The sequence below is a fragment of the Phoxinus phoxinus genome (assembly GCF_949152265.1).
Source record: "Phoxinus phoxinus genome assembly, chromosome: 6".
Lineage (NCBI taxonomy): Eukaryota > Metazoa > Chordata > Actinopteri > Cypriniformes > Leuciscidae > Phoxinus > Phoxinus phoxinus.
The window spans coordinates 35236645-35261718 of record NC_136881.1 but is presented as its reverse complement, the minus strand read 5'-3'; the positions used below and the strand labels follow the sequence as shown (position 1 = coordinate 35261718).

The 25074-nt window shown below is 36.7% G+C and overlaps 1 protein-coding gene across 1 annotated transcript; it reads right to left on the bottom strand.

Annotated features, from left to right (window-relative positions):
- Positions 1-10864: 10864 nt before the first annotated feature.
- Positions 10865-17640, bottom strand: caly (calcyon neuron-specific vesicular protein). Its single transcript, XM_079615955.1, has 5 exons — positions 17414-17640; positions 15709-15839; positions 13934-14050; positions 13710-13823; positions 10865-11814 (listed from the first exon to the last, which is right to left on the bottom strand). The coding sequence occupies exons 2-5, from the start codon at positions 15835-15837 to the stop codon at positions 11644-11646; spliced, it is 531 nt and encodes a 176-aa protein (XP_079472081.1). The 5' UTR covers positions 15838-15839; positions 17414-17640; the 3' UTR covers positions 10865-11643.
- Between the last annotated feature and the right edge of the window lie 7434 nt (positions 17641-25074).

The window sequence follows — 25074 nt, the reverse complement described above, 5'->3', positions numbered from 1 at the left end:
TTAGAACTCCCCATATGCGTTGTAGACCAAAAAAAAAAAACTCAAAGGGAAATTATTCAAATAAGTGAACTTGAGAATTGAGAAACAGTGTTTTTATCTCGCAACTTTTTGACCTTTTGCTGACTTTTTAAAATAATTTCCCACGGATTAACTCGCAACACGATTAGATTCATGTATCATCATCAACTATGAGAAAACCTGACAGTGTTATGACATTTGAGGTCTCTGAAACAAGATGGTGAGTAGCCTAAATTAGCCTGCATAATTATATATATATTTTTTACTAATACACAATATGGTCTGTTGTTGGTTGGATGGCAGTGTGACAGTCGCTTCGGTAGGATACTACAAGATAAAAAGCTAAGAAAAAAATAAAGGCTTACATCCAAAAAATTCCTTAATCTACCAGAATGTCCCTGATTGAATCAAAATTATAGCCTACATAAGCATCACCAGAGAACTCATGAACAAAATTGTCTTGTAAATGAGTGAATATAAAACAGATGTTTTGCATTGAGATGTTCTTGCATCTGACTTCTGAGATAAGAGGTGATAACCTTTATTGGTAAACCTTTCAGAAATGTACTAACTTTAATATCTGTTGGCAAGAGGATGAACATGAAAGTTGCTTTTAAAAGACTGTTGAAAATAAGTTGTATTTTATTGGAGTCATCTGTGCACTTAATTTACAAGGCATCTCAAGCATTCAAAATATAACTTGACACTGGTTTGTTTAACAAACACATCTGACACTTTCAAAGTGACAACCAGATGTCACAATCAAAAGATGAAATGAAATTGAGAGCCCATTGAAGAGAAAGTTAAAAGACACAGAGAGAAACATTAGTAGAGAATAATTAGTAGAGGACCTCAAGGTTTTCTTTAAATCCAGATGTTCTGAGTTTGAAGTGTCAATGAAAGTCATAGCAAAAAACAACAACTATTGATTATTGACTTTACTGTTGATTATGACAAAACTTCATAGAAATTAGTACTCAATTTAAGCTGGTAATGCAAGTTAACATGCCTCATTATCTTTTGCTGGTAGATATTGTAACCACACCTCTGGACCAAAATCCTTCTTCATTGACACCAGCCATTCATAATGAGTATTAGCTGTGTAAAAGTCAGTGTTGTTCCACTCAATTTTAATGGCTTCAAACAGTTCATGAGTAGTTGAAAAATGTCTTCCAGTTTGTTTGAGTATTATGCGAGACCAAATTAACTCTGACCGATGCCAAAACATGAGCCTGATGGACTTGTTCTCAAGCCATTTCTTGGTTGTCTTTGCACGTTTGGCAGGAGCATTGTCTTGTTGAAGAATAACATCTGATCACTCGTCTTTACATAACAACTTTACTCTGCATTATTCTCCTGTACTCTAAAGCATTAAATGACTTCACAGTGAAGAAACTCACCAATACCTGCAGATAAAAAGCTCCTCACACAACGACACAGTCTCTTCCTCCACGCGTCACTGTGCTAGAGATGCTTTTATTATTATATTTCTGAGCAGATTTCTGAAGACAACGCTCTGGAGCTTCACTAGGCAACTCGTTTCATTGTGATTCATCTCTCCACACACAACTTCCCATATTCTGACAAAAACATAATTCTGTCTTTGATGTTTTTCTGAGATAGCAATGGCTTTTTAAGTAGTGCATTTTCCTGAACAATAATTTGTGGTTAAGACTATATTAAAAGCTTAGTAATCAGCCAATAACATGAAAGCTTCTCAAAGCGTTTAGGCATGTAGACATGGTCAAGACGATCTGCTGAAGTTCAAACTGAGCATCAAAACGGGGAAGAAAGGGGATTTATGTGACTTTGAATGTGCCGTGGTTGTTTGTGCCGGACAAGCTGGTCTAGGAATTTCAGAAACTGCTGATCTACTGGGATTTTCACAAACAACCATCTTTAGGGTTTACAGAGAAAATATCCAGTGAGCTTCAGTTCAGTGGATGAAAACGCCTTGCTGATGCCAGAGGTCAGAGGAGAGTGGCCAGACTGGATTGAGCTGATGGAAGGGCAACAGTAACTCAAATAACCACTCGCTACACCCGAGTTCTGCAGAAGAGCGTCTCTGAACATGTTGAACCTTGAAGCAGAAGAGCTTCAGCAGCAGAACACACACACCGGTGTCACTCCTGTCAGACGAGAACAGCAAACTGAGGCTCAATTCACACGGTTTCACTAAAATCAGACATTAGAAGATTGGAAAAACATGGTCTGGTGTCTGACATTCAGATGGTCAGGTCAGAATTTGACGTGAACAACATGAAATCATCGATCCATCCCGTCTAGTATCATCGGTTCAGGCTTCTGCTGGTGTAATGGTGTGGAGGAGATTTTCTTGGCAGACTTTGGGCCCCTTAATATCAATTGAGCATCGATTAAACGCACAGTCTACCTATTGTTGCTGACCATGTCTATCCCTCTATAGAGTATCATCTATAGAGTATTATAGAGTAACAGTGTATCATCTTCTGATGGCTACTTTCAGCAGGATAATGTGCCGTCACAAAGCTCAAAACATCTCAAACATAATAAGTTCACTAAACTCAAAGCCTCCACAGTCACCGGATCTCAATGTGGAGGAACGGGAGATTCCCATCAGATGTGCAGACGACAAATCTGCAGCAACTGCGAGATGATATCGTGTCTATATGGACCAAAATCAAAGAGGAGTGTTTCCAGGACCTTGTTGAATCTGCCATGAAGAATTAAAGCAGTTCTGAAGGCAAAAGTGTGTCCAATCCGGTACTAGCAAGGTGTACCTAAAGTAGCCAGTGACTGAGTCTGTTTATATATATATATATTATATAGAGCATTGAAGATGGGTCGTGGCTGGGTCTTCCAGCATGACAGCGACCCGAAACACAGCCAGGGCAACTAAGGAGTGGCTCCATAAGAAGCATCTCAAGGTCCCGGAGTGGCCTAGCCAGTCTCCAGACCTGAACCCAATAAAAAATCTTTGGAGGGAGCTGAAAGTCTGTGTTTCCCAGCGACAGCCCGAAACCTGAAGGATCTGGAGAAGGTGTGTATGGAGGAGTGGGCCAAAATCCCTGCAGCAGTGTGTGCAAACCTGGTCAAGAACTACAGGGCCTACGTATGATCTCTGTAATTGCAAACAAAGGTTTCTGTACCAAATATTACGTTCTGCTTTTCTGATGTATCAAATACTTACGTCATGTAATAAAATGCAAATGAATTACTTAAATATCATACAATGTGATTCTCTGGATTTTTTATTCCGTCACTCACAGTTGAAGAGTACCTATAATAAAAATTACAGACTTCTACATGCTTTGTAAGTGGGAAAACCTGCAAAATCGGCATACTAAATCACACACACATACAATCAAAATCACTTGAGTGCACATCATATCATCATTGCAATATCTGAATAGTCGTATATAGTTACTTCCCAGGCTACACAACCCAAATAATGCTGAGATTGTTATTCATGTTACTCTCTTCTGACCTCCTGATCTCTTTTGCGTCCATTAAAACATCTTGTTTTGGGACAGTTAGAGCGATCTGTGTATGCCAGACCCTTGGAGACACTCTGAACACAGTGGACTATACAGCAGTGGGCTAAATGCTGTCAACGCTCGGACTCAGTGGCCTGACTCACCTTCTTAATTACCCATCATCCCCTGCACAGCCAGGCTCTCACAAATTACACCCCATTGAAGACGAGTGATAGAGCTGTCAGTGAGTACTCAGCGTTTCTTAGCGGGAGAGGCAGATCACACATACACACATTCTCGCAGAGTAGGCAAGAGCTGGTGCCAACATCAGAAACACTCACCCGAGCTTTCTTCAGCTTCCACAATGACTGCGGCGACACTGACATAATAGAGAGAGTGAGAGAGAAGAACTGCGTGTGTGATGATATGAGGAGGAGAAAGAGCAAGAGTCTGGGAAGTGATATGACGGAGGCCAAGCAAGGTATCGGGAGAGTTATATGAGCCTTTGTAACCTTAATCTCTGGGCTAGTTATGAAATTGCAGGTCTTCACGCAGACTAAAAGTTAGATACCTAATGGACAAAATGTAAAAGTTTGATACTACTTTGTATCACGGTTTCCACAAAAAAATATTAAGAAGCAAATATTAGAACGATTTCTGTATGATCATGTGACACTAAAGACTGGAGTAATGATGCTGAAAATTTAGCTTTGCATTATACAGTAATAAATGACATTTGAAAATGTGTTCAATTATAAAACAGTTATTTGAATTTCTAATATATTTCACAATTGATCAGTTGACTTAAAAAAAGTGAGGAAACCTGTTGCCTTAAAATGATTACGGTAAGTAAATAAACCATGTATAATTGAAAAAAATAAGTTATGTGGAATTGTCAAGTTCACATAACTAAATTTTTTCAATTACACGTGACATTTATTTACTTAATCATTTTAAGGCAACAGGTTTCCTTACTTTTTTAAGTTAAGTCTCAACTGATCACTTTTTACTCTTTTTACTTGTTAATCGAATAAATGTAGCTTTAATGTGCATGAGACTTCTTTAAAAAAATCTTTTGGCCAGAAATTTATCTTAAACAAACTGAAAATAATCCATAACTTTTTAGGCAGAAATTGACACCCTCCCACCATAAAAAGTGATCAGTGGACTTAAAATGATTAAGTAAATAAACCTCATGAAATTGAAAAAATTAAGTTATGTGAACTTGACAATTCCACGTAACTTAAGTTTATTTACTTAATCATTTTAAGGCAGTGAGTTTCCTCACTTTTTTTTAAGTCCCCCAGTAGTCAATAATTTTATCACTTAAAACTCATCTTTGATCACCAAAATGACATATTTAACGTTTTTTTTAAACGTGTTTTTTTTCTAAAATAGCTTGAATGTGCCTCATTTATACGCGATTCTATGAATATGCAAACTAGCCCCGCCTCCACTCACTCACACCAGTTTAGAGATCCACTCGTTGACGATCACACGTTGACCTGATTGGTTACAAGGTAGTTTGTGACGTCAGAAACACCAGCGATTTCAAACCGTGTTTTTGATTCTGTCATTGGTTCACTGCAGTTTTAAGAAAGAAAAAAAACTCAGTAATGGTGACTTTACTTTAATGGACTGAATTTACACATGGTTTGTCTTAAAGCATATTAAAAACACCACACAGACATATAAACAACATTAAAAGCTGGATTTTCACCACATGGGGACTTTAAGTTTAGTCAACTGATCACATTTGACAACTAGCCCCAGTGTCTTTTATGTTTGAGCAGTGATCATTTAACAAGCAAATACCTTGAGTATGCCATATCTTTCTCAAAGTTATACCATCATTTCATAATGTCTAAATTGCAGTGTACTGCTTTCACTCTGACTGGCTTTCTTTTAAAAAGGGCAAGATTAATTATGTGAGATGAAAAAGGTCATAAAAGTACCTTAAAAGTCTTCTGACTCATATCGCATACACAATTTTGTTCAAATAATGATTCTGTCCATGCTGAGGCACATGCTCCATGTTCATACAATTAAGACGTTGATAAAATAACAACAACTTCCTCTGTCTGTGAGACTGTAAATTGGCATCTATTACTCACAACGTAAAAAGAGCGAATGCGGTAACTACACACGATTCCCGGACCTCAGACTGCCTCTAATTTACTTGTCTAAGAATTTGCTCCACGTGTGTGATTGCCATAAATTTGGATTAGAGATCGGGGACAGGTTGTAAGTGGATGTGAAGTCCTGATGCATACCCATTTGTAAGTCATTAACATTTTTACCCTCTAATTTTGCCATCGAATTCTGCATTTTTTTTCAACAGGAAAATGACGTTATGGCTCCAGCGATTCTGGGCGACACTATAATTCAGCCTCTAATTGGTTTAGGAACTGAATGAAATCAATTAAATACTACAAAATAATCACAAATAAATAAAAAGTAAACTTGAATATGAAAATAAAGCAAAAAGAGATGCTTTGCCAAAGTGCCTAAAGCCTCTCTGCTTCTTTACTTCATACATACTCTTTAAATCATACATTTATTACATTGAATATATCATCACGAAATAAAGATCAAACAAAGATCACTGAGAGCATGTTAGACGGCCGGCACAATTACTGCATACTTCTCTTACTCTTCATGGCCTTAGGACAGTCCTAGTCTGCTGTTTAATGTAAGGATTTTAAATGGTTGCCTGTGTAGCCATGCAGGCTTTGTTTAAACAGGCTTACGACTCAATTTAATCAGTACAAATATGGCCATTTCATTATGGAGCACACTCGAATATTTGTTTCTGTGGGTTTCTCCCTCATTGAAGCATAAATTGCTGCAAACTGCAGAGTTTGGGAAAGGATTCCACGCCAAGCCGTTCCTAAACGAATAAATCAAGGACTAAATGCTGCCCTTAAGCAGCTTAAAGACATTCATTCAGACAGTCATTCAAAACAGATCCCACATTCAATAAAAACACAGAGCGCACACACTGTACACTGGCAGTTGCCCAGTGTCACGACAGGCCTGCCAGCTGTTATTATGCTTTGACAGTTGTAAGTCACTTGATTTCTCATTGATCCCTTTATGACTGCAATATGGCCTTTACTTGAAGGGCAAACGATCAAACGGAGAGACTCGGTTCGTGTATGACGTGTGCAGGGGCTTTTTTGCTCGGCCCGTAAGGGTCAGGAGGTTCTCTTGTTACGGCAATAAACTCCCTGTCAAAGTGCTAAAACAAGAACACACTTTTTACGCAGTTTAAACATTTATAGAAACAGAAAGTCAACGGAAAAACCAGAGGCTGTCAACACTTCTCAATTTTAGGTGGTTTTACAGCCTCAGTAAATCACAGATGCTACACACAGTATGGACACATTTACACACTACTTAGAAACTAAAACTAATTGGTTTATTTGAATAACTCATCCAAAGCCAAATTATTATCAAACATCAATAGACTATAACTGCTTCTGAAGAATTTATGTGAAGTGCAGAAAAAAAAAAATATTTAGACTTCTTCTTTCCAGAACTTGGAATATAATATAATATTGCAATATTCCATAAAACTAAGATTTTTATAGTTAAATAATAAAATAAGAAGTGTAAACTTTGATTCTATGGTGAATTAAGGTGATATTTAGAATTAAGTATATTTATTATACTTGTATAATATATAATTATACTTATATAATAAGTATATCAGTCTACCCGCACTTAGTTTTTTCTTTAAAGCATACATCTAACAAAATGAAAAAGAAGACCTATTGAGGTAAGAAAAACTAACTGCCATCAAAAAAGGAAGAAACTGTCATGGTCAAAATAGAACAAAGCAAAACAACAAAACAAAACAAAGAAAAACAAAAACAAAGTAAAACAAAACAACAAAGCCAAACAAAACAATAAAGCAAAACAAACTAAACAAACAAGCAAATCAACAAAACAAAGCAAAACAAAAAAACAAAGTAGAACAAAACAAAACAAAACAACAAAGCAAAACAAACAAGCAAATCAACAAAACAAAGCAAATCAACAAAACAAAGCAAAACAACAAAACAAAGCAAAAACAGAGCACAACAAAGCAAAACAAACCAAACAAGCAAAACAAAAAACAAGTTTGCTAATACAGTGCCACATCAAGTGAAGAAGTCCTGTAGGAGTTTTCACAGAGATAATCTTTCTGAGCCGTGTAACTTCAAGTCATTTCTTTTCATTAAGTCAAATAAATATAGTTCTTCTGAATAATTACTCCACAATGCAACATAAGGAAATAGGAAAATAAAAATATTTTACCGGTAGTGCATTTGTCTTATTTTCATTGTGAGGTATTTGTGGAGGCTTCAGCAGAAAATTAGTTTGGACAGGCTGTCATTCTGAGTTGAATATTTTGACACTTCATTTAATCTGCAAGTGTGTGCGTGAGAGAGGAGTTAAAGAGATACAGTGTGAGAGAGAGAGAGAGAGAGAGAGAGAGAGAGAGAGAGATGGAGAGAGAGAGAGAGAGAGAGAGAGAGAGAGAGAGAGAGAGAGAGAGAGAGAGAGAGAGAGAGAGAGAGAGAGAGAGAGAGAGAGAGAGAGAGAGAGAGAGAGAGAGAGAGAGAGAGAGAGAGAGAGAGAGAGAGGCATTCTCTCCTGGCGCCAGTATTCGGGAGATCCTACTGAGAAACACACACACACACTCCTCAAACAGGGCTTGACCCACAACCACTTTACACCCTCACTCAAATGAACGCCCTTTCCCCTGGCAACACCAGCTGTGTGCTGACTATGCAATTCTCATATAATTACTTTTTAACAATTTATTGGGTTCAGCGACTGCACAACAGTACAACAAAAGGAATGAAAATGTAAATTACACTGAGGACTGTAAAGAACATGGTGTGAAATCCTGTGTGTTCTTTAGGTTTTATGATATTAGAGTCTTATATGGAAAGTTATGTGTGCAATGGGAAACTTTTGAAATGCATTATTTTTACATTTAAAAGCAGGCATGAAACGTAAGGTGTGATAGTCTTTGATAGTCAAAATGTAGAGCGGGACTTGATTTTGTCCATAGGGAATTGATTGGATGGTTGTGGTTTACTATTGGTGGATCTCATGTGAGTGACAGGTTGATCCCGCCCTCACGCCAGTAAAACACATCATCAGAGAAGACATGAGCTTCTCTGATGATGACTTTACAACAAGGTCTAATTTATTAACATTACTTAATGTATCAATTAACATGAACTAACAATGAGCAATACATTGTTACAATAATGTTTCAGTATTTATTCATCTTTGTTAACATTAGTTAATAAAAAATACAGCTGTTCATTGTTTGTTCATGTTAGTTCACATTGCATGATTAACGTTAACAAATATAACTTTTGATTTTAAATATGTATTAGTAAATGTTGATATTTCATGGTGACTTTAAATTGTTTATATATAAGTTACATAAAATACAGTCTATAAAATGTAAAAAATAATTTAAGGTTTGAATTTTGTTTTTCCCTTTGATATAATTTGTTAATTGAATTTAATTACATTTTTATTAACTTCAATCCTTTTAGTTAACTACTACAGTATTTAACTTTATTTAGTTTATTATTTTTAACATCACCATTGCTAAATACTGGTACCACTTTAAAATAAGGTCTAACTTGTTAACATTAGTAAATTTATGATGCTCTATCTGAATTCTATATTTAGAATTATAAACTGGAATAAAGCTTGGTATTTGTGAAGCATAGCCTACTGTTTAAATAATAAAGGAAAATAGGTTACATTTAAAATTTTACATGGTATATATCCATATCTTTCTCTCTTTTCTGGAAACTTTTTACTTTAACTTCACTACATTTGAAAGACAAATATTGGACTTTTTACTCCCCTAAATCTCTGTCAAGATTTTGGTTGCAGTTTGGTTGGAAATGAAGTCGGGTTGACGTCAGAACCAACGACGAAACCATTGTGGACATTGAGTGCACTTATTCAATCCTACTACTGGAACTGTTTTATATTGATATGAGGGTATAAGGGCCATTTCTGACACAACCAATATCTGATTAACGTGAATATTATTACTAGTCTTCTTGACCAGATGTCTTTTTTTTTTTTTTTACCTTGTAGGATGTTACAACAGGATCCCTGTCATCAGAGGTGGACAGTAACAAAGTACATTTACTTAAGTATTATTTTTTCTGGAAACTTTTTACTTTAACTTCACTACAGTTGAAAGACAAATATCGTACTTTTTACTTCACAACATAGATGTGTACTTCTTTTGTTGGGGTGGTAGGACTGTTAAATAAAAAAGAAGATGATTACGGCTGTCTTTAGTTGGTCAATTCAGTTGTTTTATAACATTCTAAAAGCTTTTAATTCTACAGATATTTCTAACTGCTAGGTTGCTTCAGAGGCATAAGGTACTGCAAGTATTACATAAAACAATAATAAAACAATGCATTGACATTTACTTTTGACTTTTAATACTTAAGTACTTTTAAAAACGAGTACTTCTGTACTTTTACTTGTAACGGAGTAATATTTGAGCAGTAGTATCTGTACTTTAACTAAGGTAAAGTAAAGGTAAAGGTCCAAGCACTGAGCCTTGTGGTATGCCATACTGAACTTGTGATCAGAACGTCTCTTCATTACTGCTACAAACTGATAACGATCAGATAAGTATGATTTAAATCATGCCAATGCAATTCCACTAATGCCAACATAATTTTGAAAAAGTGAATTGACATGAACAGAACCTTAGTTAAGGTTACTTAAAGTAAAGAAGTCGTGTACTTTGTTCACCTCTGACTACTTCTAATAAATCATGTGTTATGCCTTCCTGTTAATTTACAACACTGTTAGAATCAAGGGTCTGGGTTTTCTGAATAGCAACCTACAGCATTATAAGTACAACTGCACAAAAATCTGTATGCAATGACAGAACACAGCGCTGGTGAATACTGAAACCTTTATTCTGTTATCCATTGAGGATGGATTAATTTTTGTCGCACACAGAAATGAGTAATACTGCAGGTTTTTATGATTTCACCTGCGGACCCTTACAAGAACCTCAATTCATCCTTCCTGCAAATGACTAAGATAAATACATAAATAAATACACATTAGAACTTTACATGTTTATAGCAATTGAAAAAATAATACAGATCACCATAGATAAATATAAAGCACAATAAATGAACAAAGAAAGGGGAAACATATTGTAAGTTTATACATTCAGCTGGAATTAATTTGCTTTAGTACACAAAAACAATTCAAAAGGTCACCATCACATTCTTGAACTTTCTCTTGAAAATGTATAAGATTAATTAAACATTTAAATAGCTGCTGGTGCTTAGTGTGTAAATGTTTCAGCACACAAACAAACAAACAGAACATTTTTGTAAGACCTAAAAATGGTTGTTTACCATTATTCCAATTTACATTCATCTTCAAATTCTAGGATGGAACAAGGTAAGCATGCAAATGTGTATAAAATCTACCGTTTGCACCAATCATTTCGTCAGATCTCATTTAGTAAAATGTACAAAAAAAGAAACCAAAACTCCAGTGTAATAGTCACTTTTCTCGTTTAAATCAAAGACACATTGCTTGAAGACAACAATCAGTAGTTAAAGTTGATTTTAGGGAAAAAGATCTGAGTTTTTGGAATGCTTTTTCTCGCCAATGCACTTGTTTCTCAGTTGCACTGCAGTTCATTAGAGCACGATTCACAGCCAATGCACAGTTCATTACACTAAGCTAAATGACTCCAAATGAAACCATAAGCGAGAACTAACGCCTAACAAACGTTGCAGAATTACAAGCAGCACGACTAAACCTACAATGAGACGTGCCATCAAAAAAAGTGGCGTAGTGACGTTTAAAACGGATTATCCTAGATTGCTTCTAAACGGGTATGGAGCATCGGGAGCAGAATTCTGAGTGGCTGAAAGCATTTGTATTGCAAAAGACTGAGAAAGTAGAAACCTGGGAACCCCCCACAGGCTTCACTTCAGACGTTTGTGTGCGTCACAGTTATTCTAAATAGTTATTCGCATCATATTCCCCATATTAAACACAAAACACACACATAAACCCCTTTCCGACTGACTTCACCATTAACATTTCTGGATTGTGTCCTCACAAACCCCTTCAGATGAATGAAAGACGGTTACTTCTCGGGGTGGTTGACGTCGTCCTTCATGACCGGGAGCCAGGGAGGGGACAGCTCTGGGATGTTCTTCTTGGCCTGGTTGAGGTGGGTCATGGCGGTGTACAAGCTGCCCCTGGAGCTCTGCTCAGGGTAGTACATCTCCAGAGCCGCCGGGGTGCAGTGTCTGTGCTGGATTAGAAAGTGGATGTTTGCAAATGAAAGGTTAGACGGGAATACATTAACTAGTGCGGAGAAGGTCAGGCAGGTTCTCTAATAAATCAAACATAAAGGTGAATGTCACGGAGCTCTGCGTTCCTGTTGATGTAGCATCGGTAAAGCGGACAAACCGCTGAAACACTTCCATTCACACATGAATACATTTGGGGAAATCGATATTGTATAAGTGGACAAAGTCTTTCTATGTCCATCTTTTCCAAGAGCGCCGAGTTGACGTGAAGCCCTGAACATACAACTTTGCACATTATCCAAAAAAATAAAAATAAATTCTGTATATTAACTATCTATAATGATACACTTTTTTTGTTCTAAATGCAATACTAGCTTTCAGCATACTGAATACTGCATAGTATATACTGTATTGTGTCTGTGTAAATAAATAAATAAATAATATATATATATATATATATATATATATATGTATGTAAAATTAGCAAGTAAAACATTATTATACAACCATTTAAAATAGTAGTATGCAACATTTTTGTCAGTCGTATTATATTGCTTATTTATTTATTTTTGAGTGGGCAATCATCATCTCAGAAATAAAAACGTTAGCATTTGTGCATACTGTGCATTTTTTTGCCAATTTTTTTTGTTTCTTGTCATTATAATAAAAAAAAAGAAAGTAAAAATATATATTTTTTAATACATTTTAAAAACTGCAGCTAAAATGACATTTCATCAATTTTCTTGAAAATGAACATTGCATTGTGGGATACTGTCCTCCACGCAGTGTGGTCTGGTGTAAAATACTCATTTGAGAAAATAGTAGATAATTTGGGCTTTCAAAAATACAGAAAATTTGCATACAGTGTAAAATGTACATTTAATGAAATAAAAGAGAAGTTTGGCTGTATAATATTTCAAACTGAGAAACTTTTTTTGTCAATGTTGAAAAAACAACCGATTTACCATGTAATAAATAATCTTATGTATGGAATAGACTATTTAAATTTAAAGCAAAAAATATAAAGCAACATTCTTAAAGTATATACTAATACCAAAACTAAAGAGCTATTGACAGAATTTTTTCTAATCTCAAACGATTTAAAAACTCTCAATGTGGCTCTGACTGACTATTTCTACGGAATGCGAACTTTGAAAGGTTTATTATATTTCCAATTTGTAAAACAGATGTTTAGAAGCACAAAGTGACAGTTGAGCAAAGAGTGCTCACAGTTGCTCATCCATCCCACAGCAAAATAATAGAAAACAAGGCGTTTTGTGACCGAAAGGCGTCAATCAAGAGACGTCAACATGCCAAAGCTTCCATAAACCTCATTCCATCTTAACAAGAGGCAATTTTCCCGCTCTTCAAGTTAGCAACGCTACATTAGTGTGGCACGCTAATTACAGCAGTGGCATCTGCATCAAAGGGGAGAGGTGGAAACCCCTGCAGGCCTTAATCACAGTTTAGTCAGGCTTCAGACTAATTAAAGACATTCTCACACTCCGACGCAGCTTTAGATGCCGTCTGAAGAAGACTAAGCTTTGCTGAGCTGTGAACAAAATAATGTTAAACGAATATCACACGAACTAAAGGTTCAGTTAATACTTAATCGCTCTGCTCCAAAACCTAGCCTAGCGGATTTTAGCCTAGTGTTACTAGTGAATACCGCCATTCTAAGACGCTTCCCTGAGAGTGAAAAAGCCGGATGCGTTCAGTATCTAAGGTAAAAAAATAAAAAATAATGTTGAGATTTCATATGGGAGGCGACCACAGGCTAGTGCCGACATTACCTCGACGAAGCGTGTGATCTTTCAGCTACATTTCGGACCAAAAATGGTTTCTAAAGCAGAGCACGGATGATCTCGATCTGCAGGGACAGAGCTAGCGTGTTTACCTGGAGAACGAAGCCCTCGGGGCAGCCGAGCTGATCGTACCACAGCGCTTTATACATGACCAACAGCAGCAGACACGCCAGGAACGCCAAGGTAACAATGATCAGCCCAGTCAGCTGGAAAACAGACACTCACACATCAACTCATGCCTTCCATTTTTATTTGTATTCACATTTTTTTGCATTGCCCTCACAAACAAAGAGACAAATGTGTGGGACTGCTTTACCTTGAGCTTCTCTGACATCTCATCATAAAGGTTTATGTTGAGCTTCTTGATGCTGGGCACGTACATCTTCCTCTTCTTCTCCTTCAGCTGATACTCTGTTGTGGTTTTCACAATCACCTATAGAGTCAGAGAGAAAGAATGAACTATTAAAAGTCCACATAATGAAGAGAATGAGAGGGGGCTGGGCAGAAACCGCAAGAATGGGTTCGCTGCTTTCATAGAAGGCATTAGAAACCCTGATGGAAAACCGGCTGAAGCGAGTAGCTGTGTTTTCCAATGTCACCGCTGGTTTCTAGCTTGTCAACCAGCTATCATGTTCTTGACTGGGTTAAGGTGGATTGAGATCGTCTACCATCTTGTGACTGGCACACAAGGAGTCAAAAACAATTATTGAAAAGCCAAAGTAGAGTCAACATTACATCCCAACCAAGCCAAATTTATCATTCATTCATTTGAGTGGATGAGTTAAATGGTCAGTCAAAAGTAGTCGATCTCCGAATGCAACGTAACATGAGGAGAGTAAAGATGGAAAGCTCCTAAAGCTGGTTTCCATGAGATATTCTAAGTGTGTAAGTTATCTTGGTTTTCATTGGAATTACAAGTTCATGACATTTCCTCATATGGAGTCAGTTCATTACGTTGCATTCATTCGGAGATCGACTACTTTTGCCTGACAAAATTCCAGCCACCGGAAACACTAACTGATAAAGGGAGTCGTAGAAACCCTTTCTTTTTAGTAAACTCTGTGTACACAAACAATGTAGTCAATGCTGGAGTTCATATGTAGAGCCGCTGGTGACACTTCAAGCACAGTTTTGGTGTGTCGAGCCGCCTTAGTGTTTTAAAAATAGCGATTTTGATGGTATCGTTGTAGTGCCCCTAGCACTCCCATTCAAAAGGCATTTTGACCGAAAACGAAAATACGGTCAAACTTAAAAGTGGCGTTTCCATTCTAATTATGCTTTTACACGAATGTCTGACGCGGGTAGATTAACAAAAAGAGCCTAGGTTGCAATTTGGCGAGAGAGTACCCTTTAACATAGTATTCTGCAAGAAACCATGTGAAAATAAGTATTCATCAATCAATAATCGTAAAAATTTTTTTTATAAAAAATTAAAGTCATTGGTGTTTTACTGCCACTACTTTTTGATTCAGCTGGAAACTGAAGTGAATTGTATGTATATATGTACTGGTAATTTTTTGGGGGAATTTCACAAAAATTTAACCAGCGGCACATTTTCCCAGTGAGCCGGTGTTGTAGGATGCACAGGATGTTACTTCAGCACACTACAAATGCAGAGAGCTCCTGCTACTATATCATTTGTCATCTTTTAGATGAGTCATTGCAAAGTTAAATCCAAACTCTGCTGTGCGTTTCCACCCGTTGCACTAGCCTCCTGCAGAGCTAAGAATAGATACAAGCCATCTGTGAGAGTCCTGACATGAGCGTGCGTGCGTGCGTTTGCAAGATCAGATGGTTTGCGAAGCCGTTCAGTGACAAAGTGTATCATACTCGGTGACAATGAATCTTGATGGTGCCACATGCGCTCTTTCTTTCATGCCAGGCTATCCGCTAGGATCTAACAGGGTGGTTTCTAGCTTGTCTTTGATGGTATCAGCGATACTGGATGTCTGCCGGTCCACCTCCGGCTTCCTATGACATTCTTCCTCTTAATGAAGTTCTGTGTAGAGTAATGAATAACAGAGGTGTGTTGCTGTCTTTCATATGGCTCTATGTGTGGGTTCTGCTCTCTAATGCATGAACGGTAATTACCTTATCAGGGAACGGCTGCTGTAACTGTCCGACCTCCAGCGGAGTGATGAGGGGGATGTTGTCGAAACCGTCCTCAACCGACGGCTGTCTCGTCACCTTTTCCGCCAGGTTACTGCCTAGTTTCACCATTTCTGAAAAGAACACACACAATTAGATAATATATTTGAAAAAAATAATAATAATTGCAAATGAACCCAGTGTTTACAGTAAAATATCCAACCGAATACTTACACAATTTCCTTGCGGGTTTTTTTGGCATTAGTGTCATATTTTTTCATTACATTGCATCTGGTTTTGGACGCTCAGTGTATATATATATATATATATATATATATTAAGAGCATAACTTTCTGCATCTGTTGTTGGTTGATGTTCTCCATTTAGCAGTAAATAATATCTCTCCATTAAGTCTGTGTCTGAGGGGTCTGCTGTGATGCTGTTACTCAGTTACTGTGAATCTCTCTTCATCTCATTATGACTCAGTGCGCATGCACACACACTTACGACTGTGATATTTCACCAACAGTTACACACACACACTCATGTCTTACTCATTAGCTGACTGAGGAAAACTACCTCTCTCTCATTATCTTCTTCCGTCCTAATAGGCTATTATAGAGCTCTCTACAGAATACAAAACACATAAACACAATAACCACTAGTGATGGATGGAAATGTCAGTCTATATTAAACCATTTTGCAATTTTCCACATTTGCCAATACAAAGCTAGCTGTGATCAGGCATGGTAGCCCCTATATGCCATTCCCATAAGTTCAATTATTAAGTACAAATATTTTGGAGCGAATTAAGTAAAGATTGTATATTAGATCAGATTTAGCTCTTTAATGTGGTTCATTAGAGATTAATCAAGCCAAAAATGTTGATATGAAAGGGACATACAAAAAAAGTGAATCGTTATTGTTTTTTTTTTATGAGACATTTAGTGAGGAAGAATAGACTGTGCATCAAATATACCCTGTTTATGTAAACCATACTTTGCAAATGGGGGCCAAACATATTCCATAGATCAATCAATTAACGTTTTTCCCAATTTAAATGTATCATTTATCATATTTAAAATATAAGTATGGATTGCTGAAAAGACATAATTTTCATCATTGTTAACACCCATGTTCTTAAGATAACGCACTACTGCTACATTTGAAACTGTATTCAAATAAGCAAACTGATGTTTGACACAAACACTGCACGTAATGCAGGCCACGGAATAGCCAGATTGTATTGGCTCTTCCAAGGTTATCCGAGATGCTCAACATGTAACACACATCAGCATACGTGTGTGTGTGTGTGTGTCCAACCCGTGGTTTGGGCACAGACCAGCAGCACCGAAAGCTCGTCAAACCATAAACAACACTACAATCGACGACCTAGCATACATTCAGGACAAACGGAAGCTTGAAACGCGATTTGTAGGCCTAATTCATCACACGCATTAAGCGCTCACGATGGACCATACGCAACAGCTGCGCGTTCACGGAGATATTATTCCTCAGGATAATGATGGATGTTTTTGATTCTTACGAGGCACTAAAAATAATTTCGATTGGGAAATTAATTAACGGAATAAATTCTCTTTTCTAATATCAGCCGTTTAGAAACGACACAGGCATCGATGGACATCGAATAATACAGCCTAAAATTTGTCTTTAGTCGGAAAATGAATGATGAAATACAGATACTCACTGGTTTCCCTGCGGTTGTCTTGATGGTGCTGATGCTGACGGAGCTTTAGCTGTTATTATGGCGGTGTGTGGGTGCGCGCGCGCGTGTGAATCACTGAAGCGCACCCGCGTCGCGTCGCCGCTGTATGATGTCAGCCGCATCGCAGCACATAACTGGCTGATCAATGTGACAAATTCCTATTAAACATGATATTCACAATTACGCGGAGCATCTGTGGGGTGATCTATGTTAATGGAAATGGCAGTAGCCGATTTTGTCAGGTGTGTAGCAAAAAGAGTCATGCGCTTTACGAGGATAAAAAAGGTGTTTTAAAGCAAGTGACATTTAAATTAAATGATTAAATATACGTTTGACTCGAAAGATGGAATCGTTAGACTACAATTTGTCAAGTATCATTTGCAATTCAATTATTATTAATGTCTCATCTAACATATAGCCTATTTGATGTTTTAAACAAAATATATTTCCCCCATTATATTCAATATTTTAAAATGCTACTCCCTTATTTGTTCTTTGTTAAACTAGGCAAATTAGTCAACCAGACATATGAAGGCTGGTTTGGAAAGTTTTCCAGTGTGTTCTTTTTGAGTCAAAAGTTTTTCAGAGACAAACAATTAAAGTGCATTAAATAATCAAGCTTTTAACTACAATTATGTAGGCTACTATATTATCAGGACAAGAGTTTTATTTATTATTTATTTTACATTACAATATTACAATGAAAACATTGTTGGCCAAAGTAATAGTTTACTAGGCTAGGCTACGTGATCATATGTGATGATCTAAATTGCACTGTGAGAAAAAAAAGAAGAAGAATAAAATCGTAACAAGAATAGCATACTTTCAATTGTCCTGCATAGCCTATAGCATTTAGCTGAGAATTGATTTTTATCCTGAGACATTTTTCATTATTGGAATTGTTGGCATTTGTTATTGCATATAAGTAACACACTGAACGGAAAGACTGAATCACCGTCAGCCCTGTCTCAGCTTATGGATATTTTATTATCTCGAGTGCTGTGGATTTATCAAACGTTATGAATTTATCATGCCAACTCTCTCATCTCCATCGTGTTTACATTTATTTTTCTCACCTTCACCTGGAATCTTCGAAATTTAGTTAGATAGTTTAGATTAGATTTAGGTTAGATTTTTTTTTAGCTTAGTCATAATTTTGAGTCAATTATAGTTCAGTATGCATACTTTATTAAATTGTTCCCAATGAAGACTGGATTATTTTATACTTCATGCATCAAAAGCATAGACTCCGGTTCGAGACCAAAATATTAAGCAGTAATACGCAACATTGCCACCTAGTGACAGTATTTTAAAAACTTAAATATGGCTTAAACAGCATTTTAAACTTTACTTTAAGATTTTTTTTTTTTTTATTAAAAAATACATTTCTGGAAACTTCTGGAATCATAAAATAAATTGTGGTTAATTAATGTACCTATACCGAAATGTATTAATAATTATATTTGAATGAACTGCCTCTCTCGTTCTCTCTCTCTTGGTTGAGAGAACCACTGCTCTATTTAAAGGGTTAGTTCACCCAAAAATCCCATAATTTACTCACCCTCAAGCCATCCTAGGTGTACATGACTTTCTTCTTTCAGATAAAGACAATTGAAGTTATATTTTAAAATATCCTGGCTCTTCCAAGTTTGGGATTTTTGGGAGTTTTTTTTTCAACCTTTTCCAATGGGAGTGAATGGTACCCTGGATATTGAAGCCCAAAAAAGCGCATCCATCCATCCATCCATCCATCCATCCATCCATCCATCCATCCATCCATCCATCCATCCATCCATCCATCCATCCATCCATCCATCCATCCAACTCCAGGGGGTTAATGAAGGCCTTACAGAGAACTAGACCTTTAGCAGTGGAATCAGTTCTAAATTCCAATAGATATCAAAGGTCACCTGACCATATTTGTCTTGATTGTAAGATAGTTGAACAAGGTGTTTAATAGTCTGAACAAAAAGGCATTTGATGTGTTCGGGACTTCCCTGTTGTCACTAGATGGCAGTGTGGCTTTGAAAATAATGATTTGGTTTTTAAACACGACTCTCCAACTTGACTGAAGTGAGAAAAGTAATAACCTTTTGTAATCATTTACACAACATCCGATTGTAAACAAAGTGAAAGGTCACATGGCAATCTTTTGAACTGCCCTTTCCAGATTTATCACAGAACTGAGGATAATCCCAGGTCAGGCCTTATTTTCAGTAACTAGGACTCCTAAATTAGACACAACCCTAATCTTTCTGGGGACTGCTTTAATTCCACAAATAGCCTAATCTAAGGGAATGACGGGAAAAGTCACGGGATATAGGCTAAACTACATTTTATACATAGGGCTATCTTCACACAGGCCTGAAAAGTATACAGTTGCTAAACGTACATAATTGAGATAGTAAAGGATTTTGATGCTCTACTGTTATAAAACTATTTATTAAAGGTTTTAGGATTAAACAAAACCCCTGGCCTGAACTTGATCCAAGAACAGCCTAAACTTGCTTATTTACGACACGCCTGGCAGCTGACAACATAATGCTTCTCTTGGGGAGATGAGCTCTTGGGGAGATGAGCTCTTATGAATCCCACTCCAAAACTGTCCAGTCCAAGCATACTTGAGGGCTAACACACTCAGTTCCATGGAAGAGACCGTGAACATCTGGATGATGTTAACACTTTATTTGTTCATGTCTTTATGACAGTAGTCATGTTTCTCAAGTCAAAGAGAATAATAAATTCATAATTTATATAATAGTATAAATATTACAAATGATAAAAAAGTGTATATAGTTATGAGACAAGGTAACACTTTACAATAAGATCTCATTAGTTAATGCATCAACATTAACAAATAATAAGCAACATATTTGTACTGTATTTATTCCTCTTTGCACTGTTAGTTCATGTTAGCTCAGTTCCGTTAAATATTATTAACAGACACAACTTTTGATTTGAATAATGTATTAGTAAATGTTTGAACTAATATGAATTCATCTTAATAAATGCCATAGAAGTACTTTTAATTGGTAGTTCATGTTAATAAAGTAGTTCACTAATTTAACAAATAGAACCTTATTGTAAAGTCTTAGGCCTTACCTGTTACAAAACATTTATATTTTAAATTAATTATTTTCTTTTGAACATTGTATTTAAGAATTCTGAAAAAAAGAGGTTTCCACAAAAATATGAATCAGAACAACTGTTTTCAACATTAATGCTCAAAAATGTTCCTTGAGCAGAAAATCAGAATGTTAAAGGGGTGGTATAATGCCCATTTTTTGCAATATGTAAAATAAATCTCTGATGTCCCCAGAGTGTGTATGTGAAGGTTTAGCTCAAAATACCCCACATATATTTTTTTACAGCATGTTAAAATTGTCCCTTTTTGAGGGTCAGTAAAAATGCGTCGTTTAGTGTGTCCCTTTAAATGCAAATTAGCTGCTGCTCAGAGGGCGGAGCTTCATGAGCTCATGTGTGTTAACAGCTATGATTACCTCACAGACACAGACTAAAATGACAGAAACTGTTCTGCCTTTTATGTTTAAACTGGAGTCACACAATGATGGAGAGACTCAAGAAGAAGTGACAACATGTAGAATGCAACAGGACGTTTCTGAATGGTTAGTTGATGAATTTATGTTGCTGATGTGGAGTTAACTATCTTCAATTAGCATATTCTGTCATGATAATCTATATCGCTCGTGTGGAAACTGTAGATGCCTACAGAGTGACATGCTGTTGCATTTGTGTAACACACTGTTTTGCACGTGAAAAGACAGATGGCGACAGCTTGAGCTGACTCACAAATGTGCTCACAACACATCTTCCAGTTCTCAACATGGACTGCGTGTTCCCGGGGGCGGGGTTTATGTAAATTTTATGGTTAATGATGTCACTAACTTGTCTTGTAGTCCCTACCAGTAGTCCTTAAAAATCGATTTCTTTAAAAGCAAATATCTCCCTTTGCTTTGAATTTTGAGCGTTGTAACTTTGCAGATGTTGTTTATGCTCAACCAGCAACATTACACACTAACTAAAGTTCGAAAAGTCAAATCATAATCAACCACCCCTTTAAATTGATTTCTCATGTGACACTGAAGACTGAAAATTAAGCTTTGCATCACAGGATTAAATTATTTGAATATATTTTAAAATGTAGAAAACAGTTATTTGAAACTGCAAAAATATAATTAACTTTACAGTTTTTACTGTATTTTTGATCATATAAATGCAGCCTTGGTGACCATAAGAAAAAAACGTCAAAAAAATCGCACCAACAAACCTTACTGCTTTCAGTTCTTTGTACAAAACAGGTTGATATTTGATATAGCAAATTAGTATTTCTTACCATATTATTTTAATGTAGGCAATTGTCTTAATTATACACTATTGTATTGCAAATGTGCTAGTCTCGCACATTTACAGAAAAAAAGTTCAGCTCAGCATGGATTTTACACTAGTGTTTTATAACTACCTAAAGTTTTATTTTGAAGTACAGTATCATTGTTCTTAAGTTAGGCTGAACTTTTCACTCTTGCTCATTAGGCTAAATAAACCTGCTCAAGTAAATCCAGCTGTAGACGTGAAGTATCCATTGCAGAAGCAGCCATGTTGTCCGTCTGTGATTATTAATGTTGTTTAGGTAAACAGAGAGCAAGTTCATGTCATCTGCGCATCAAACGCCTGTGGAGGAAACACATAAACACGCAATTACAGCAGCGGCTGTTTCATGTCTAATGGTGTCTCAGAAACCAAATCTCTTTCTGCGCAGTTGGAGTCTGGACCGTGGTGACTGGAATAAAATCAGAAGTATTCCTTCCTTTGGTTACAGATGAATCTGTCGAAGCAAAAGCGTTTGGTATCTCTGTTCCTACAAAGCTGCAGACGGAGATCAAAGCCTGTGGATTGACGTGTTCGTATGTTGCTGGCTGCTTCATGTAATATTTATATTCTATATATGTATTCTCTGCTCTACTGATTTGTCCATTTGAATGTTCCAGGTTTAGACAATTCCACATGGCGAAGATAAAAGGCTTTCCCTCCAACTCCTCCATTTTCTTCTCCTCCCTCTAGGTTGTTTTCTAGCCTTCTTTAAATCAGCAATCATGTTTTACATGCATACAATTTAAATGCGAATTTTGGGTCAAATATGGACAAACCCACCCGTGGGGTTCAATTTTTAAATTACATTTTTAACCCAACGTTTGGGTTTGTCCATATTTTACCCAAAATTGGGTTGAAACAACCCAGCATTTTTTAGAGTGTATGTTTATATGTCATAATTAGAATTGTATACTATCATATTTCATAGAAAGATTACTTCCGGTCCTCAAATCTGATGAGAAGCTTTCTGAGAGTGCTGATATATCACTGTTTGTATCATTCTGCTTGGCCGTTTACATGGTTAAAGTCACCGTGAAATCAATTACAGCATCAACCATTCTTGCTATCTTTTTATGGAATATTGCAGTATTTATTATAAATGATCATTTTTAATTCATGTGCCCTCGAAATCTTTAATCAAAACAGCTCCCCTTCTTGCGACGACATCTCTTCTCGGATGATGCGTTTACTGGTGCGAGGGCGGGATCAACCTGTCACTCACATGACATCACACCAATAGCAAACAACAACCACCCACTTTCCAATGGACAAAATCAATTCCCGTATCACATTTTTTCCTGCTTGAAAAGCCATTTCATTTGGATATACATCACTATAGGGAAGAAAACACTCACAACTTCTGTTTCATGCGGACTTTAAGCCAGTAAGTTGCAGCAAGTGACGGTCTATTGGCCTAAATCATTAATTCAAGTAATTGACCTATGGCTAAGCCACGCCCCCTCCACTCACTCGGACAAACAGTCAACATTCGGTGACCGGCGCTATGGCAGCTGTCACAGTAGGAGACATTTCACAGGAGGCAATTGATGATTTTTGGAGACAGAAAGATTATATATCATCTCGAAGTCACCAAAAGGGCCTTAACTATGCATTGGCGGGTTATATTAATAATTTTATTGTTGAGAAGGTCAATGAAAAGCTTCAGCTCCAGGCAAAAATTTACAGGTCACAGTGTAAACGTGATAAACCGCAAAAAATGTTGTGCTTCAATGTAATTAATGGTTCATGATCAAAATAAATATGTACAGGATAGGTCTAAGTTGCATACGTTTCCAGGACAAGCCTTTTTAGCATCTTTACCGAGAGTAGCCTACCTCTCCGTTAGTTTGGTGCTACAGTATTTACATGAATCATTCAGCACAACATTGCTAACATTTGTTATCTCGGTTATTTACAGATACGTTAATGAAGCTAAGTGACATGATGTACAACGCAGCTAGAAGCTAACATTACCGTTTTCTAATGTTAGGCTAACGTTAGCCTAACGTTAGGTTAGAGATGTTAAAGATAACGTTCAAGTATACGTTTTTGACTTTCCTTAGAACAGATGTAGACATCCTTGTTTAATTTATCCACGTTTAGTTGGTGTTGTGGTCTACTGCATAACTTAAAGGACAAGTTCGGTATTTTACACTTAAAGTACCTAAAGAAATAAACCTAAAATTCTCGGGACAGGAGCATGTGTCCAAATTTTTATCTTAACCGTTCTATTTCATCAGATACGATCTGTAAACAGGGCTACCGAACTTGTCCTTTAATCCAGAGCAGACACTTATCTCGGTTGAGATGTGGCTTGGGAAAGGGTAAAAAATACACACCGTCGCCCAGCCTCTCGGGATACCTAGTGTCGGAGTTGCATGTACCCCATGCACACCGTTTGACCATTTTAAACTTAAAATGACAAGAAAAAACATATAAAAACCAATGAAAACTGACTAACTGCAATGCATTTCAATGGACGTGGAAGCAGAGAATGTCCGAGTGTATTGGGTTAGCTATGCGCACTGTGATTGGCTCATCACGTTTGGGGGCGTGGCTTAGCCATAGGTCAATTAGTTCAAAAACAGGAACTGATTCGCTCTCAAACGCTGGTTCGTTCAGAGTGCAACATCATTCCAACCGATTTAATCAAAAACCTGCATTCATTAAAGAATGAAACAAGCGTTTCATTAACTCAAACAATTCTTTCAAAAACTGATTTAGGAACGGCGGTGTGAGTTCAGAGAAATGCAACTGTTGTATCTGAATTAAATCAGTATTGTAACTAAAAAGTTGGTTACTCATTAACTTCTTTTGGAAGGTATGATATTGGTTCCATCCCAGCGACCCTATACAAAACAAGCGGTTTGGAAAATTGGTTATGTTATATCACATTATGTTATTGTTAAATCAAGATGTTTAATTTCAACCGTAAACACTTAGCCTTGAATTCTCTGGATTTAATAGTTGAATAGCGGCCTGAGAGTGAAGTTTTAGTGATTCAGCAGTAGCGGTTTAAGTCCAATGATGAAGAAAAAGGTATAAATAACAACAGTCTTTATTAAACATAAGCCAACCACTTTAAACAGTGTGCCGTGCACAAACACCAAACACGATGACAGTGACTTAATACACATGGTGATTTAACTAAATTATAAACAGCTGAGATGAACAAATGAATATATGGAAACTGATTAGTGGCGGGAGATGGAGAACTAAGGAAAACAAGAAAACAGGTGACTGAACAGACTGAT

What these genes read in the sequence shown, in the direction of transcription:
- caly (XM_079615955.1), bottom strand. Translation starts at nt 15,837, where the DNA reads ATGGTGAAACTAGGCAGTAACCTGGCGGAAAAGGTGACGAGACAGCCG. An exon ending in AGCAGCCGTTCCCTGATAAG is followed by an intron (nt 14,051 to 15,708) that starts GTAATTACCGTT and finishes CTGACTCTATAG; the next exon opens with GTGATTGTGAAAACCACAAC. An exon ending in AGATGTCAGAGAAGCTCAAG is followed by an intron (nt 13,824 to 13,933) that starts GTAAAGCAGTCC and finishes TCTGTTTTCCAG; the next exon opens with CTGACTGGGCTGATCATTGT.